The 16,869-nt window shown below is 48.8% G+C and overlaps 1 protein-coding gene across 1 annotated transcript in view; it reads right to left on the minus strand.

The window, feature by feature from the left end:
- Positions 1-259: 259 nt before the first annotated feature.
- Positions 260-16,869, minus strand: part of runx3 (RUNX family transcription factor 3) — a gene marked incomplete at its 5' end in the record, with an annotated part of 50,079 nt that continues 33,469 nt past the window's right edge. The window contains 3 exons of the mRNA XM_079217573.1: positions 260-1,071; positions 5,985-6,059; positions 11,981-12,127. Coding sequence (XP_079073699.1) covers positions 590-1,071; positions 5,985-6,059; positions 11,981-12,127 — 704 coding nt within the window. The 3' untranslated portion in view covers positions 260-589. The remainder of the gene's footprint in view (positions 1,072-5,984; positions 6,060-11,980; positions 12,128-16,869) is intronic.

The following is a 16,869-nucleotide window of genomic DNA, read 5'->3' on the forward strand; positions in this document are numbered from 1 at the left end:
TCTCCTCCTCCGACCGAGTGTGTCGGATCAGTCTGAACCGTCCGTTTGAGGAGTGTCTGCTGTGGTTTTCCAGTTCATCAGTTGTACTGATTGATCATACCGCCATTGTCTTTTGTTCTTTGGTCTTTTACTGAGTACCTGTTTAGCTCAGGAAGATGAACCTGAAGCGTTACTATGGCTTCTCTGGTTTTACCCTCACATCTATTTACAGTTTCGGCTGAACATCTTCTCAACTTCTTTGGCTTTTGTAGTCCTTTTATCTTCTTTTTTTACTTCTTCTTCTTCTTCTTCTTCTTCTTCTTCTTCTTCTTCTTCTTCTTCTTCGAGTACCTGTTTTAGTACAGTGCAGGAGTTTTCTCAAAATGTACAAAATACACGGAAGTCTTGAGAGAGTTGGTAGAACAGAGAAAGTCTTTAAAGCGAGTGCCGGGGAACTAAAAGACAAACATGCAGCATTTCTATTTATTTATTTTTTTGGCTTCTTTTTTTTTTGGGGCTTTCAGTGTTCGTATTTTTTTTTGTTCATCGTCCGTTTTACTCTTCCTCCCTCACCTCTCCTGCACCCTCTGAGTGTCTAGCCGTCTGTCAGTCAGTAAGGCCTCCAGACGGACTCATCCAAGCGGCCCGAGGCGCTCATGGCAGTGGGGGAGTTGCTGTGGCTGCCGTCGGCCTCCACGCCCTCGCTCTGGTTGTTCAGGCCCGGGTTCATCAGGCTGTTGGTCCCTCCGGCGCCCGTGGCCCCCGAGCAGGACAGCAGGCGGGTGGGGGAGCGCTCGCCCCCGGTGTTCCCCGGCGCCACCATGGAGAACTGGTAGGATCCGGAGCCCGTGCCGTAATACAGGTAGGAGTTGGATTGGAAGTTCTGGCTTTGGTTGTTTGAGTAGGGTGGCGGCAGATAGGTGTGGTATCTAGAGGAGGCGGACATGCTGAGGCCGCTGATGCCGGTGCTGGAGGTGTTGGTGGAGTAAGGGAAGGCCCCCGGGTAGTGCATGCGGGGGTCTGAGAAGCGGGGGTCAGTCAGCGGCGACAGAGACGGGAAGGTGGTCCTCTGGTTGAAGAGGTCTGTAGTCCCTGTAGGCAGAAAGAAAGAAACAAAAGGTTGGGAATAGTCCGCCGATATTCAGCCGTGAATGAAAACTGCTGCTGTGATTATGAAACAAGGGACTCAGAGATTTCTCAATTTCTATTTATATTATTCCCCCCCTAAAAAAAAGCTCCCCCATCTCCAGAAGAGCAAATCTCCAAACCCCCAATTCCGAGCTCGGATTTCCTGCGATACGTCTGTCCATGGAAATGTTTGCTCAAAGTAATGAACTGAGACATTTTTTTGCTTAATAACAGTCATCAAGCACTGACAGCACATCACCCCACAGCCCCGCGCACAAGACTGATATGAACAGGCGCCCTCGCCACATCCCTCCGACCTCCTCTTCAAAAGGAGAGCAACTTTACTTTGTCTGTCCCGGAGCAATGAAAAGAGGCATTGTTGGTTCTGTGGGGTGCTTTGTATAAACACCGATGGCGTGTTGCTCTGATGTGCAACTCATAAATCATAGTTGGAGGCAGACAGTCACAATCGAAGACAGTCAGGAAGACAAGGAGAAGGAGAAAGGAAAGTAATAGACACAAAGAGGGGGAAAAAAAACAAAGAACGAGAGTGTGTTTCTCTGTGAATACTCTCGAAGCTAATGGGTATCACAGTCCAGGACCTGTCAGAGTTAACTGCTAAGTGTAATCTCACAGGTAACAGAGCACTGTGAACCCAGCTGTTCGGACTTCAATTTCACTGCACACTTACTAATTTACTCAGCTGACAAAGGGGGAAAAAGAAAAATCACGCCAGGGTTTGACTTGGCAGTTTGCTTTTTCTAAAATTTGGGGCTGAGACTGTTCAAAAACGTAGTTTCTTCACCTTTAACTTATATGAACCCATTCACAGTTCTGTAGTCGTGTGCGATACGATACCCATGTTTGCCCATAATACACGTGGCAAACATCTGTATATGTTATATATTATGAGCAAACATATACATATATACTACCGTAAAAGTCGGGTTATACGCCGCTACTACCTTCGGTCATTGTCCCCATTTTCACCCCGCTGTAGCCAGCTGGCGCTCATGCTAGTTCCGCGCTAACTTCCGCTAGCTCTCCGCTAGCTCTCCGCTAACTTTCGCTAACTTCCACTAGCTCCCCGACAACCACCGAAGGTAGGGAGCAGCAGCAGCGAGCAGCAGCGAGGAGCTAGCAGCAGCGAGGAGCTAGCAGCAGCGCTAGCAGAAGCGCTAGCAGAAGCGCTAGCTAGCGCTGCTCCTAGCTTGCGCTGCTCCTAGCTTGCGCTGCTCCTACAGCGGGACACTGACCGGAGGTAGGAGCGGCTTGTAACCCGACTTTTACGGTTTATAGTATGTAACTTACAAGGTCTAATCATTTCTTCATCTATTGTACTACATTATTAAAAACGCATCGTGGTGTGACTAATTGAGCCTTGCGTGACAAGTAAGATGTCGCCTTTGTGCTCATGACACGTCAATATATTTTGAGGTGAGGTGGAGAAACGACTCTTGTACTTTGAACTCCCTGAACCTGAAACAAGTTCTTCATACCTGATGCCCGCACACACACACTCACACTCCTCCTTCCACACCTGCTGCTTGTAACCTCACACACTCACACACACAAACACAAACACACACACACACACACACACACCTCCGTCCATGGTCATTTGTTTGTCCGCGTGCGGCATTCATGGGTGCACATGACTGCAAGTGTAAAATGTGGATTTGGATGGCAGAGAAAAGAAAGCTTGTATTTGTGAAAAAGCAAGCGTTTGCACGCCATCGCCCCGAGGGGGGAGAATGCCAAACTTGCGTGCCACAGTCTTGTTGAAATGTCTTTTCCCTATGTCTGGAGAACTGGGTCCATTTTCAGCTGCAAAAAAAATTTGCAATTTCCATGGCCCATGCTATACTCTGTTTTTTTTGCAACAACACTCTTCTGCAGTTGAATTTCCTCTTCTTTTTGGGATGAGGGAGTTTGGTGGTGGTGGGGGGGCTGTTTCTTTTTCCAGAGTCTACCCCGGCACCGGAGTCGGGCTCCATATCTGATTTCACGCGAGGAAAATCCGAGCCTTCAGCTGCTGTTGATTCGGGTGAAGTGGAGTCGGCCCACTAATTCCTACCGGACTCCCTCTCTCTCGCTCTCGCTCTCTCTTTTCCTCTCTCTTCATCGCTTCATCTCGCTGCTAAATTTAGGCTAGAGGGTGAAGCCGGGGAGGGGGGGGCTGTGTGGCGCAGGGACTTGATGGCTCTGGCTGCCGCGGGCCCACCCCGCTCATGATCTCCATTTAATTGGAGCCGGTGGAAACGTGTTGGCTAAACTGCGGTGGGGATCGACTCCTGTGTTCTGTCAGGGGAAACTGGACTGGACACTTATCACAACACCTTAATGGGCTTGTGCAGTATCAAGCAGTTGGCTCTGCGCCAGGAGGAGCACGCCACCACCTTCAAACTCTCTCCAGTACAGTAGCTCCCTCTGGAGGAGAGGGCTGAACAAACTGTTTTGTAATTGAGAAGCAGAGTTTTGCAGTCTGCTTTTCCTCTTCCTTAACCATGTTGCATACCTTACCGCGTCCCCACCCTCCCCCACCCAGTATAAGTACAGGCCTCGCTGTTGTGGCTGTGGTAACGGTGGTGTATCTTTGGCACAGAGGGTCTTCCTAACCGAGCCTGGTAGTAGCTGCCTGTAACCTCTGCGGCCCAAAACCACACATGATCTCCATTAGGCTCATCTGAAACGTGTTGACTAAATTGCAGGGACAGGAGAGGGGATGGACCCCAGAGGGCTAGCTGGCACGGTCTGCTGTCTGTGATGTTCCCAGTCTACGTAGCGGGTAGCTGGGAATCGGGGCTTTTATAGAGAACATAGTGTTCCAGCGCTCCCTTTCCTCCTCTAACTCTCGAGCACAGCGCCACGCACTTATTTTAATTCTGCAACACCGAGGGTGGAGTCGTCCTCCTCCTTTCTGCTCAGCTCAAGAAGTCCACTAGTCCACAGTCAAGCGTGTAACCCAGATACGACCGGAGGTTTTGCTTCATTTGTGTATGGGAGAAACTGATTTTGGTTGTTAACATAAGGGCAAGTTTGAGGCGGTCACGTCTGTGTGTGTCATAGTGCGCGGCGTTATATACATGTGTGTGTGTGTGAGCGTGCGTCCGCATGTGTGGTGGACCTGGCGATGGGGAGATGCAAATACAGGCGCTCACCTGTGAAATGTTTACTCAGGTTTAATGCAAACTGTGACGGCCGGTGCCCAGGGAATGGTGTCTCAGGCAAATACGTGGAGGGGAGGAAACGAGAGAGGCTGAGATGGTTTTCCTCCCGTGAAGAAGCACGGGCAGCTCATCTTCTCTTTGATACACCGACTGGTTTGGGAGGTTTGGAACGCCGCGAGCCCGAGAGGATGAGCAATTATTGTTGATAACATGGCGATGGTGACAAGCAACTCCATAACCTCGTAGAGCTGCAGCGCAGGGCCAAATAATAGGAGACACAAATGAACACAAATGATCTCCAGGTGTTTTTTTAAGCAGCCAAGGCGTTGGGACCGGAGCATCATGTCGAATGCAAATGATAATCACCTCTGTACTGTGGCACCATGGTCAACAGCCCCAAAGCCTCATCCATGTTCGGCCCTTTTATCAGGCGAGCACAGAGGGTTTTGCATGTCGCCGACTTGTGACATGCCGTACAAGCGGGTAAAGGAGGTTTGTGATTACAAAAAAGAAACCTGAGATTTTCCTAATGCGTCGACAAACAAGGTGGCATGATTAATATGTGTGTTTGTTTGTTAAGTAAATTATTCTCTATGAGAGATATGATACTTCCTCGTGAAGCCGCTGACGCAATGTGTGTTTTGCTGACCCTAGACTGTGTGTACTGTTATTGTAAGGATAAAGGCATTTGAATACAAGTAGCATGAACATTTATTACACTGTCTTACATCTCGACCACGTTTTTCTTTACGCCTCGGACATGTGCTTTTACTATCCACATTTTTTCACACCGTCGTGAATTTCTTGCTCCGCAGTGAAACTCTTGCTAAAAAATGCCTCGCACAAGCAGTAACACATGTAAATATGTACTTCCCATGTCTCCGTACTCTGCTTCAGGCGTCGTGATATTTTTTTTTTCGGCAGAGAAGAGCTCATTGAGCCAAAAAGTTCAAATGTTTTATTTTTCCTACTGTGTGCCTGAATGTGTGAGCCGATGACTCAGCAACGTCTAGTGTGGCGAGGTGGTTTCCGGGTAGGGGACAAGGTAGGAGACGGAGGGGGCTGGTGGACAGCAAATAAAAGAAAGAGGGAGTGAAAGAGAAAGAAGACAGGGTGGTGGCGTTTTAGGAATGTTCTGGGGTGTTGGAGAGCCCTACGGGTGAACGAAACAGAATCCAAAATTGTCACACCGAATGGCACGCCCTCAGCTGTGCCAGTCTTTCCCTTCTCCTTTTGGGCATTGTTGACTTTAATTTGAATGGGGAAGGAATGTCTAATTAGATAAAAAAAAATCAGTTTGACAGTCTTCAGTTTGTTCTTCAGGTGAACCCTTTAAAAAGGTGTGAACACTTTGGCAGTCCACAGAGCCTCAATTATCTCCTCTGTGTTTTTCAAGCCTGTTTGCTCACACTTAGTAATTAAAGTCGCGCTCGGGGTGATCTCACTCCTCGATGCTGCTCTCTGATTGGGCCACGCAGGATGATTGCGCCTCGGCAACTAACGAGCACCCTTCAAAACAACTTTCTCACAAACACACACACACACACACACAAAAAGAAAAGATCCGCAGTTCACAGCTGAGTTTTACTCGAGGAAAAAGGTAAAAGAAGAGGCTTTAAAAAAAAGAGTCGCCGAAAGCATAGTGACACAGACGTCCTGTGGCGGCATAGTACAACAGTGAGGAAGAAGGGCATTGCAGTGTCTCACCTGGCCATGGTCTCAGGTCCTCTTCCACCTTGCATGTCTTCAGAGCGGGGGTGTCCATTTGCTCCTGCCACAGGGCTGGTGTAACACACAATATGAACAATAGGTGAGCACTAGGATCTGCTTATTAGGAATAAGTCAGTGGAGTTTGTGCAGGAATGCAAAATCTTTCTTGTGAAACTCAGAGAGAATGTGCGGGCTGTACTGTATATGTGAACAGGGTGAGGAAGTCACTGCCTGCACCATAGAGATCTCGAAGCACGATCCAAAAAACATCTCCCCGTGACAGACTTGTCAAAACTGTCTTGACATCTGTCGGCTGGGAGATGCGTCTTCCTGTCACAGGTTGGCCTCTGCTGACTGAGCAGCGAGGTTTGGGAAAGAGGAGGGTGTGTTTTTTTCTTCTCACCAGAGTGAGAGCAGGGCCTGGAAAAACATGCTTGATGGGTGCATGGGAGATATTTTTGGGTCTTTCAGGCGAGACACCGGAGGGGCCCGCGGAGACCTGTGAAGCGCAGGACACTCGCTAGCCTGTCCGGCCCGAGCTGTCAGGAAGCGAAGGAGGGTCGCGGACCTGCTGGCCCAACGCGTGGGACCCTGCTTCACACTCCACGGCCACACCGCAGGAGGGCCGACACAAACGGGGCAGGGGGGAGAGGGGGGTTGTTTGCTCTCAGGTCTGAGACGCTGCAAGTTGTTACACGGCTACTAGCGCGGAGCTCAGTCTGCAGCCTCTGAACACTGTTCCATGCCGTGGCAAAGCTTCTTTTGCTCAAAAAGCTGCATATTATAGGAGCTTTTTTTTTTTTAAACCGGTGGTGCTCTGCTTTTTTAACGACCGCAGCAGTCAGCCATGTGGTATCACTGTGACTCCATGAGCCCTTCGCTGTTGAGATACCGCAATATAGTAAACTCCTAACCTCCTGTAGTGGCAATTAGGACGGAGAAGGATGCCAGAAGCGGGGAAGGGGGAGCGGGTGTAGCTGGGCCGTTCACCTATAGCCGCACTGGGCTCTGCATGTGTAAGATCTGTGCTTCCCCCTGGAGCTCCTCCACTTCCTCTGCAAAGACCCAAATCAGCACTCAGTCACCGAGAGGTCCCGCACTATACCTCACAATGGCAAATTCTTACACATAAATGGCCTTATTCAGAAAGGCTTGCAAGCAGCTGGTGCGATTCGCTCAAGAAAATAAACATTTCCTTCAAATATTTTGATTGGCCAGCAGACAACGTCAATACTCGAGGCACAGATTACCCCTGTTAATAAGAGGGCCGGCCCCCCCCCCGGTGGGCGGGGCCGAGGAGCGGGCCGGCGCAGGGGCAGAGGCGGCGGCTGCGTCACTAATAAGCAGCTCTGGGGTGGTGCCAGCCGTAGTTTTTTTTTTGGTGGGGGGGGGGAGGACACAAATAAACACATGCACTGCTTTTGAAGTGCATGTGTAGATGAAAGGGCTGGCTGAGAGGATATTTGAGCCAAAATGGCGTCCGTCCTCGTGACTCCGGATCCAGCAACGCCTCTGAGACATGTAAAGCCGCTCGCCGTAATGAAGCGTGTCATTGAGACACAGTGAATGCCGGTCCTTGTGCTGGCTTCCTGTTTCGCTGAGGCCTTAGGAGTCGCAACGGGGAGAGAATGTGAGAGAGCAGGCAGGACAGAAAGAAAGACGCCAGCGAGGGAAGGAGGGAGAAAGGGAGCGTGTTAGAGAGGGGAGGAACACGGCCTTGGCTCAGCTATGTGGGACATTTGATATGTCTTTTGAGCCCTCACTTATAACGTGAGCAAAAACAAACACATGGGGCTGAAAAATCCTATGTTCTCTTTGAGAGCTCGTCGTCCGCCCACCCTTCCCCTCTCCACAGACTCAATAGAGACTGTTCATGGCACACATGTAGTTTCTGTAATTGCTGAAATGTAAAACTCAGCCGGACTCTGATGTGAAATTATAACTTACACAAACAGTTGAGTCTGGTAAAAAGCAACTTGCTCTCACTTCTTTCTTTCTTTCTTTCTTTCTTTCTTTCATTTTATTCCGCCAAGGAGGCGGCTTCAAAAGATTAATTTTTTTGGGGGTTGAAGAACAAAAACATTTTCAGTTTGAATTATTCATCTCAGGGTCGCAAAAAGAGAGTAACCACAAGTGAAGCTTTCAGGCACCATAACAAATAAACTCTGCAGCAGCCATTGACATATTATGTAAATAGTGGAGTGCAGAAGTAAAAAGTGTCTAAAAGGACTGGTCCAGATTCCTGCTTCTTTTGGTTGTATTGGCCTCAGAGGGCCAGCTTCCTGCTTGGGTTTGGCAGAAATCAGCATGAAACCCAACTGCCGTGACGGCTCTACTCTAAAGTCCACACCACAGCTACCTGACGGTGCTAATTTCCTGTCTCGCGCTTGCTTCTAATTGGCTGATCATGTCATTCTGGATGTGTGAATTAGTGTGAGCCTCTCGGCCGCGGCGGTAGCAGAGAGCCGCCTCGAACCTTGGGGGGGCCGGCCGGCTTGTTTATGTGGTGTAAACAGTGTGGTCACTGTGGACGGGGCGGGAGGGGCACGGCTGCATCGGGCTGGTCCTCCAGCAAACAGGACTTTCTCAAGTTAAGTCCAGTCCGAGGGCCACGGCCTGAACACGCTGGACTACAGGGCCCGAGCACGATGTGTGCCAGTGGTGCAGGGGGGAAGAACATGTTTGCTTCTTTGAAGTAGGGCTTGCAGGATAAATGCTGAGCACAATCCAAAAAAGTAAATGTATTATTTCTGAAAGATCCTGCAGTTTTTATACTAACTATCACCACATGGGTCACACATTCAAACAGACAGGCGCACGCACACTTTTGGGCCCTCATCAAAGCATCCAGCACTAGCGCTAGTATCCGATACTCATCTTCAGAGAGGAACACACAGGTGTTGGAACAAATAACATGTTAAATGATACCACCTCCAAAGTGCCAGGGCTTTTTTATAGTTCTATTTGGATGATTCAATTGATACTTTATCTCTACACCCCCCCCCCTCACCGTTAAAAGCCATTTAAGTTAAAGGAGCCGCTTTGGTCTGGGCTGTCTGTTAGAGGCTGTGCCAGGGGCTTGTTGAGTTGTGTCTGCATTTAAAATGGAACAAGGCAAAACTGGAATCCTTTGAAGAAAATCTAATTGTTCTATCATCGGTTGGCTTTCCTCGAGCGTGGAAAGAACTGTGTATTATAAAACGCAACGTCACAGTTAAAGGAAGTTAAAGGACAAACTCCACTCTGTATGAGAGCAAGGACAGAAGACAAAAAAAAAACTGCCAACCACAAACACATAGTATACACATGTACCTCGCTTGAGGTTTTGAAAACCAGAATAACAATTTAGTACTTGATTATCAGAGTGTCAGATTTGCTTCACTGCACTAGTGGAACCACGCATTTTTTACTGCACACACACACACACACACACACAACACACACACACACACACACACACACACACACACACACACACACTCCCTCCGCCCCTCGCTGAGAATCATTCCACATGTCTAGCAGGCCTACCTGTGGCCACAGGAGAACAAAAACAAGCAGTGAATGCAGCGTCTGCCAGCGTGCAGGATTCCTGTCACTGCATGCACTGTAATGAGCTCTTAATTACCCTGTCTGTCTGGGGCACTAGCGGAGGACTTGCAACACTAGCACACAATTGTGTTTGTGTGCGTGTGTGTGTGTGTGCGTGCGTGTGTGTTTTGTATTTTCAATGTGCCTATGGTGCAATGGAGATTTAAGAATCCAGGTTAGCATTGAGCAGATGTCTGGAGACGCGTCCTGTTGACAAGAAAACTGAGACGGTGTTTCATTGCTCAGACAACAATATGAAGCAAGGAGGCTTTAGGAGGAGATGACACTGTCTTATTTGCTTTTTTTTTCTTTGCCGTTTTCAAAAAGGAGAAACACACGTTTCCAGCCCCCGGATAATGGAAAACATCTTTTGTAACAGCGAGGAGGGAATCCGTGTAATTATAAAGGTGTTGATGGTGCGCTCTATCGCCCGGCAATTCCCAAACAAAACAGGCCCCGGGATTTAAAGTATCTGCAAAATACAACAGCGTCTGGCAGGGCAAGCCAACAGCAGAGACGTGTGTGCCGTTGATATGTAAACACCTCACTGTGTCTCTGAATGGGATTCATTGCAACAAGTCTATTTATGTTTGAGCGTCGTTTGTAATTTGTTGTTGTCCGCGCGTGATTCCCACACGGACGGCGTAGGCGCTCTCCAGCCCCGTCGCTCAGGCGCTCCAGCGGATATACGAGGTGGGAGGGAGAAGGGCCCTCTGCTCTGTTATTTAATTATTTTACCGCTCCTGCCCTGCGGTATGCCGTCATGATGGTAATACCACAGATTAAGGTGTGTGGTTTTTACAGCCCTTCCCCTCGTCTGCCTCACACACTTCTCGGCGGCGGCCTCCAGTCACTGGCAGCTGTCGTGTCAAGCTCAAGGCCTTTACCGTCTCTGACAGCTCCGACTAATGTTAAAGTATTGTGTCTGCTCACGGTGTACGTACTGTACACGTGTGTGCGTCTGTGTGTGCGTCTGTGTGTGTGTGTGTGTGTTGCACGATTGCAGTCCTTTGAAGCCTGTGACGCTTTAATTCTCGCTTTAATCCCGTGCGAGGCAGACAAGAGCAGAGCAAAGAGCTCCTCTTCGTCTGCTGTCTGGACCAAGTCTGTACTCCTCTCTCCCCCCCTTCACCAAGTCAGCCCTCAGAAACTTAAATCTCCCAGTATAAGCCTAGCTGCAGGGGGCCTTTTATTGGCAGACAACCCACAGAGCTCACGCCAAAGTCAAACCCATCAGAACATTATCATCACAGTGGCTGTATTGTGTTGACGCTCTGCAGTGTTTATTTCCAACGACATGTTCTCTCCTCGGTACAGGCAGTGCGAGGGAACAAAAATCAATATCAACGGTCAGTAAGGACATGGGGGGGCCCCGTGTTCTCGGCAGTCGGCGGTGAGATAGGCTCATGCTGGTGACTCAGCGCTGGCTAAGCTGAGCACAAGGCCAAACACTGGTGAACGGCTGCGATACACACTGATAGGGGTCCACCCACACACGGCCCAGAGCTCCCAAACAAGCCCTCCCGTACACAGCAACATGCTGATACAAAGGTAATGAGATTCATTAGCTAGCATGAGAACTAGAGAGTGGGTGGGAGAGGAGGGCATACTGTGTCTGTGTGTGTGTGTTTGTACACACACACACAGAGGTGTGTCTGTGTGTGTGTCTGTGTGTGTGTTTAGTCTGTATCCTGTTAAAGAGGCTCTGACATATGACGGAGAGTGAACACTCATCCTCACTCCAAGCATCACCCACGCAGCCGTCCACACACACACACACACACACGCATGAAACAACCTCCCCTCCCCTTCATCGTACCACCTCGGTCTGAGTCTCAGCCCCACACACACACACACACACACACACACACACACATTCGACCGGTCTGACAGTGACGTGATTGCCAAGGTAGCGGGCGGCTGTTAAATTCCTGAGGCTGTAGCGCCCGGTGTGCGGAGGCCAGCTACAGCACCCCAGGCCAAGCTCGGTTGGCAGCACCCGCCATGCCACCTGGCCACAGACTCAACCCTGCACGCTGTGGGGCCCGGACCCACCAACGCAGGGCATCCGGGGACAAAAACTGACACGAGCTTCCCATCGGACGGCCAACACACATAACAGCCCCCAGATACGTGGAGCAGAACTCAAAAAGCCTAGCGTGGCGGAAACACACATGACTGTGTTTGCCTGAGTTTACCGCTGGGGTGACTTGCACACGTTGCACTGTGTTGATGTTTAACAGATTTGTATTATGGATTACTTACCCTCCGGCCAAATAAAACCACATATGTTTGTTTTGTTGAAGGAGCGATTTACTTCAAAGTAACGGCGGGTAATGCGAGCGGACTTTACAATGCAGTGGGGATGTCGGCTGGTTGTGGTTGTAAGTATCAGTGGTCCTCACCTTGTGTGGTGCTTAGGTGGGTTTGGTGGATGGGGCGGGGATTATTGTTCACCGGGCCTATCCGCATAGACCGCTGGTAGCGCTCGATCTCTGACAGCCTGTCCGAGAACTGCATCTTCTGGGGGTCTTCTATCTTCACCCTGTGCCCTGAAACAGCGACATGAGGAGGACGGGTAAGAGAGAAATCAAGGACTTGCCAATTTACCACCTACACAACCAGAGATGGCACAAGATGGCACTGTATATTTCCAGCGTTTTAGAAAAATAGCAAAAGCAATAACAAGAGTCCTATTGGAAAAATCTTTCCCTCTTCCAAATTTCTTGATGAAGCTTGGCAGTTTCTAATGTCCTGGCTGGCCCAATCTGTCTAATCTGTAATCAGTGTAGAATCAACTTTGACTGTGAATCCTATTAATATCCTCCACTGTAATTCACTAACACTCACACAGGATGAAATTATACTGTAAACGGGAGGGGAAGAGACACTGTCACCATGTTTTCAGCTTGCAAACACAAAAATATTATTAGAATGTTAGCAGACCTTGACATGCATCGACTAGACACTAAGTGTTACCCAAACTGCACCTGCTGCCGCGTCATCCGCAGATAACGATAGCATAAGTGGTTGGAAATAATTGTTCGAGGAATGCTGTTTTCCCTGAGCCAAAAGCATAAAAAAATGCTAAACTACGAGTCATGAGATTAGGCACCTCTATGAACTGCTGAAGCTAAGTGATCTTTATCTTGGCACCCTGCTTAAAAAAAACAAAGAGATCTGGCCCCAATAACCACCCCTCTCTCACACACACCCACACACACACATTCAGTTCTGACTGACACAGCACTTAGTCAGAAGGAACCACCCAGACGAGGCTACCAGACCATATAGTCATCAGTCTTAAACATAACGGCTCAAGAAAGAGAAAGAAAGCTTTTGTAGGTGTGAGAGTGTGTGTGGGAGTTTGTGTGTGTGTGTGTGTGTGTGTGTGTGTGTGCAGGATGTGAGAATAAGTGAGGCATATCTGCTGCATCTCTTTTTATCCAGACCACGAAAAACTAACCAACACACTTAGCGCCCTTACCACTTTGATGTCCCGTTCAGGGAGATGGTAAGAAGAAAAGAAAAAACTGTACATGCCTTTTATATAGACACACATGTACAAATACACATGTTCTCTCACACACACACACATATGCACATGATGTACATGTGAGCACACGTTAAATGTCAGACGTGAGTCCGGATGAGGGCTATGCCTCTAATGGGAGGAAGAGATTTTAATGTAACTATCAATGCACCAAAACTGTGTGTGACCAGCATGTATACATTCTGTGGTTTTCTCCCTGGCATCTCTACAGAGTAGCCTAATGTGAAGTAATGGCTGGATTTGAATATTTTATCACTATATAAAGGGGGCAAGGCAGACGGACCAATATGGATTTTGCCCGTCCTTTCTCTCCACTGACCCATGGGCAATATATCTTCCCTCGGAGGCTGACCCATGGGTAAAGTTTCCTCTCGTTTACCGCTCTGTCCATTTGTTTGTGCCCACCACCTCCCCTCCGTCCTCTCTTTACGAACTGTATAGAAACATCTCCCATTGACACCCCCCCACACACACACACACACACACACACACACACACACACACACACACACACACACACACACATGCAGACAGATGCACAAAGGGTGATGCACAGACACAATGTCTGGCAGCTACTGTGTACAAAACCCCTCCTGTCCACAGCCAAAGTACAGCACAGAATAGTACTATTAGTTTATTCACACCCACTGATGAGAGAGAGAGAGAGAGAGAGAGAGAGAGAGAGAGAGAGGGAGAGGGAGAGGGAGAGGGAGACATATGGCTGAGCGGAGACGTCAACGCCGTTGCTGCTCTCCAGTTGTTTGTTTTCCAGAGCATTTAGGACGTTGGACGCCAAAGGAAAGGACGTGTGTGTGTGTGTGTGTGTGTGTGTGTGTGTGTGTGTGTGTGTGTGTGTGTGTGTCTCCCTCTGGCCGACCAGTTTGCTCCGTGCCGTTACTCAGAAACATGGGTGGACACACGCCGACACAAACTCTGTAATATCTTTTTTATTCACACTCACATGTGGCCAGTCTGCCTTCTCTTTAAACACTGATGGAAGGAATGAAGGCCTGCGTTCTCACTCTCTCTCTCTCTCTCTCTCTCTCTCACCCTCTCTCTCACACACACACACACACACACACACACACAGAGGCTCCATCACCCACATAGACACTGTGGCTACTGTCTGCTCCAGGCCAGAGCAGGGGCGGCCAGGGGAAGCAGCCCTCCAAATATAGCCCCTATATGTGTCCTTGTGTAGTTATTAAGAGATTTACACCACCTCAAAAGGCTGAGGTCAGGGAAACGATACATCCCACCGCTCTCTGGTCGGAAAAAACAGACAGGCGGCAGGGAAAAAACGATAATTGGTCAGTATTTCTGCGGCCAGCGGTGGTCTAAGATGAATCGGCTGGCTCTTTAGGGATGAAAGTGATCATTCAGCTGCCCACAAACACACACGTACACACACACTCGGGCCTGTAGCTGGGATCCCGTGGCCCGGTTCCAGTTGGCAGGGACGCACGGCGTTCGGCGACACACTGTTTGGAGCTTCCAGTGGGGGGTTTAGTGGGCTGTGAATCTTTTTTTTTTTGGGGTGGGGCGGAGCGGAAGCCTGGGGCTCATTAACCCCGGGGGCCCACAGTCGCTGTTAACACCACTAATCAACTGGGAGGAGGCTCCGAAACTTTCTTTTCCCCCTTCCACGCTATTTTTCCCTTCTGCCTTTGTCTGTTGGATACTTATCAAAAGGACGGCAGCCCACTCACACATACTTCGTCTCATCTTTAAGACACTTTGTAGCTCCTGTAGAGATTGTGATAAGGCTCTGTGTGTCCCCCTACTGTATGTGCATTCCATGATAGGCAAGTTTAGATTAGATTTAGTTGAGAGGCTCGCTATGATTATAACTCAACTGAAAGAAAACAGAACTATTTAGTCATTATTTTCTTCTTTTTATGTCCGTTTAGTCTCAATTTCACCTGGATTTTGAGTTTACGAGAGTTCTTGTGAAGTACAGCTATACTGTGTGTGTGATTTAAAGGGATATTAAGAAATTAAATGTAAACTTTTGGCCTCTTTGTTTCTCTCCTGCACATTGCCAGCGTTATTCACTCTCTAAAAGTTGTTTTTTGGACTATCTAAATCCCTTTAATCTCTGCAAGACACTCAACCTGCATCTTCCAGTTAAACCTGGCGTTCATGCGCTCTCTCTGGCCAGTTGACCCGGTCTGTAGCCGCAGTGTTTCTGCTCCGACCGCCAACATTTGACTTCTACTCTGCCGGTCCGGGGGCCAGAGGGGTGCCAGCGCTCCACACCGGCCCCATTTCAGAGGGGTTTCTGTGGTCGGATGAATATTTAATGTGTCAGGGTGCACTTAGGAGAGAATGCCTTTGTTTTTCTCTCTATGATATCATAACCACAAGATAGAGCTGGGAGATGGGGGCCAATGCACACATGAGGCCTAAACAGCAGCGCTCAATAAGCACCCAGAGCCGAAATGGATGCTAAAGGTTGTAGATTTACTAGCCTACTCTCAGAGTAGCGGTCGCATCATCTGAAAGCATTATGGAAGTCTATGAAGAACAAATAAAATGCTTGATATAAAATGTCTGGTATTAACGATGTACTGAAAGGCGAGGGCTGTGTTTTGAAGAAATGGGTGTGCCATTCTCAGCCCTGCTTTGTTTTGTGTGTATATATGTGTGTGTGTGTGTGTGTGTGTGTGTGTGTGTGTGTGTGTTTATTTCCTGATAGTGTTTTATCTTTGCTGCAGAATAACTTGAGATGTTACTCTGCTCTTTTTGCTCCCGGTGCTTTGAAGGTGCACGTCATGTGAAAAGTGCGAACGCTGTTCTTCATGACGTTGCACCCGCTGCCCTGAGAGCCGACCACATGAGCTGAGTCTTGCCCAGTCTTCGCTTCCACAAAAGCTCCATATCAGCTCAGCACAGAGACAGTGTTTGCTCAGCGAAGTGACAGCCAGGCCTTCAGCGCCGACGCCACGGCTGAATGATCACCCAACACGACCAGCTTCCTTTCCTTCACACACACACACACATTTTTTTCCTCCGCTTCGCCTCTCTTTCTCTCTGTCTGCCTCTGTCTCTATTGAAAGAAAGAAACATATGTTCCCGTCCAAAGGGAGACACATTAAACACAAGCTCTTTTTAGTAAACGGCTGGGCGCTTTTTCAGGGGCAAAGTGAAACTCTATCCGGACAGCAAAGGGCAATACGTGCTTTGGCCCCGGCCCAAGCCTGCACTGAATATATTTGAAGTGTAAATATTTGTATTCAACGTATAAATGGACTCGATAGGCCCCCAATAACAGACTAGAATTGATCTGGTGTGCATGCATGTAGATCACTTGTAAAAGTCTATGTAAGTATGCTATAGGGTTACACATACAGTGGAAGAAGAATGTGTGAGTCCAATATGAAGGCCGACTGAGACGGCAGCCTTCTGTAGGTTATAAAATGTTTGAATATCGTCGTGTTCGCTGAGTCTTCCAAAGTGAAGTGTCGAAAAGAAGGGAGCGCAAGAGCAGCCTGCTTATCTGACTCTGGAATCCTCGCAGTGCGATGTGGGGCGACAGTTGAACATGTGTTGCAGCGAGGCCTACTTGCCTGCTAGCAGACTTCCGTTTGCCTTCAACAGACGCTGGGGACGTTTCAACATCTGTTGAGCAAAGACTCGCACACCTGTCTTCCTCTTCCTCCTCGCTAGCAGACCTGAACCCCCAACGTTCTCGTTCCCTCCCTGCTTCTTTCCGCCACTCTGTCTTGCACTTCCCTTATC

Source organism: Taurulus bubalis, assembly GCF_910589615.1.
Source record: "Taurulus bubalis genome assembly, chromosome: 4".
In the NCBI taxonomy this organism is placed as follows: Eukaryota; Metazoa; Chordata; class Actinopteri; order Perciformes; family Cottidae; genus Taurulus; species Taurulus bubalis.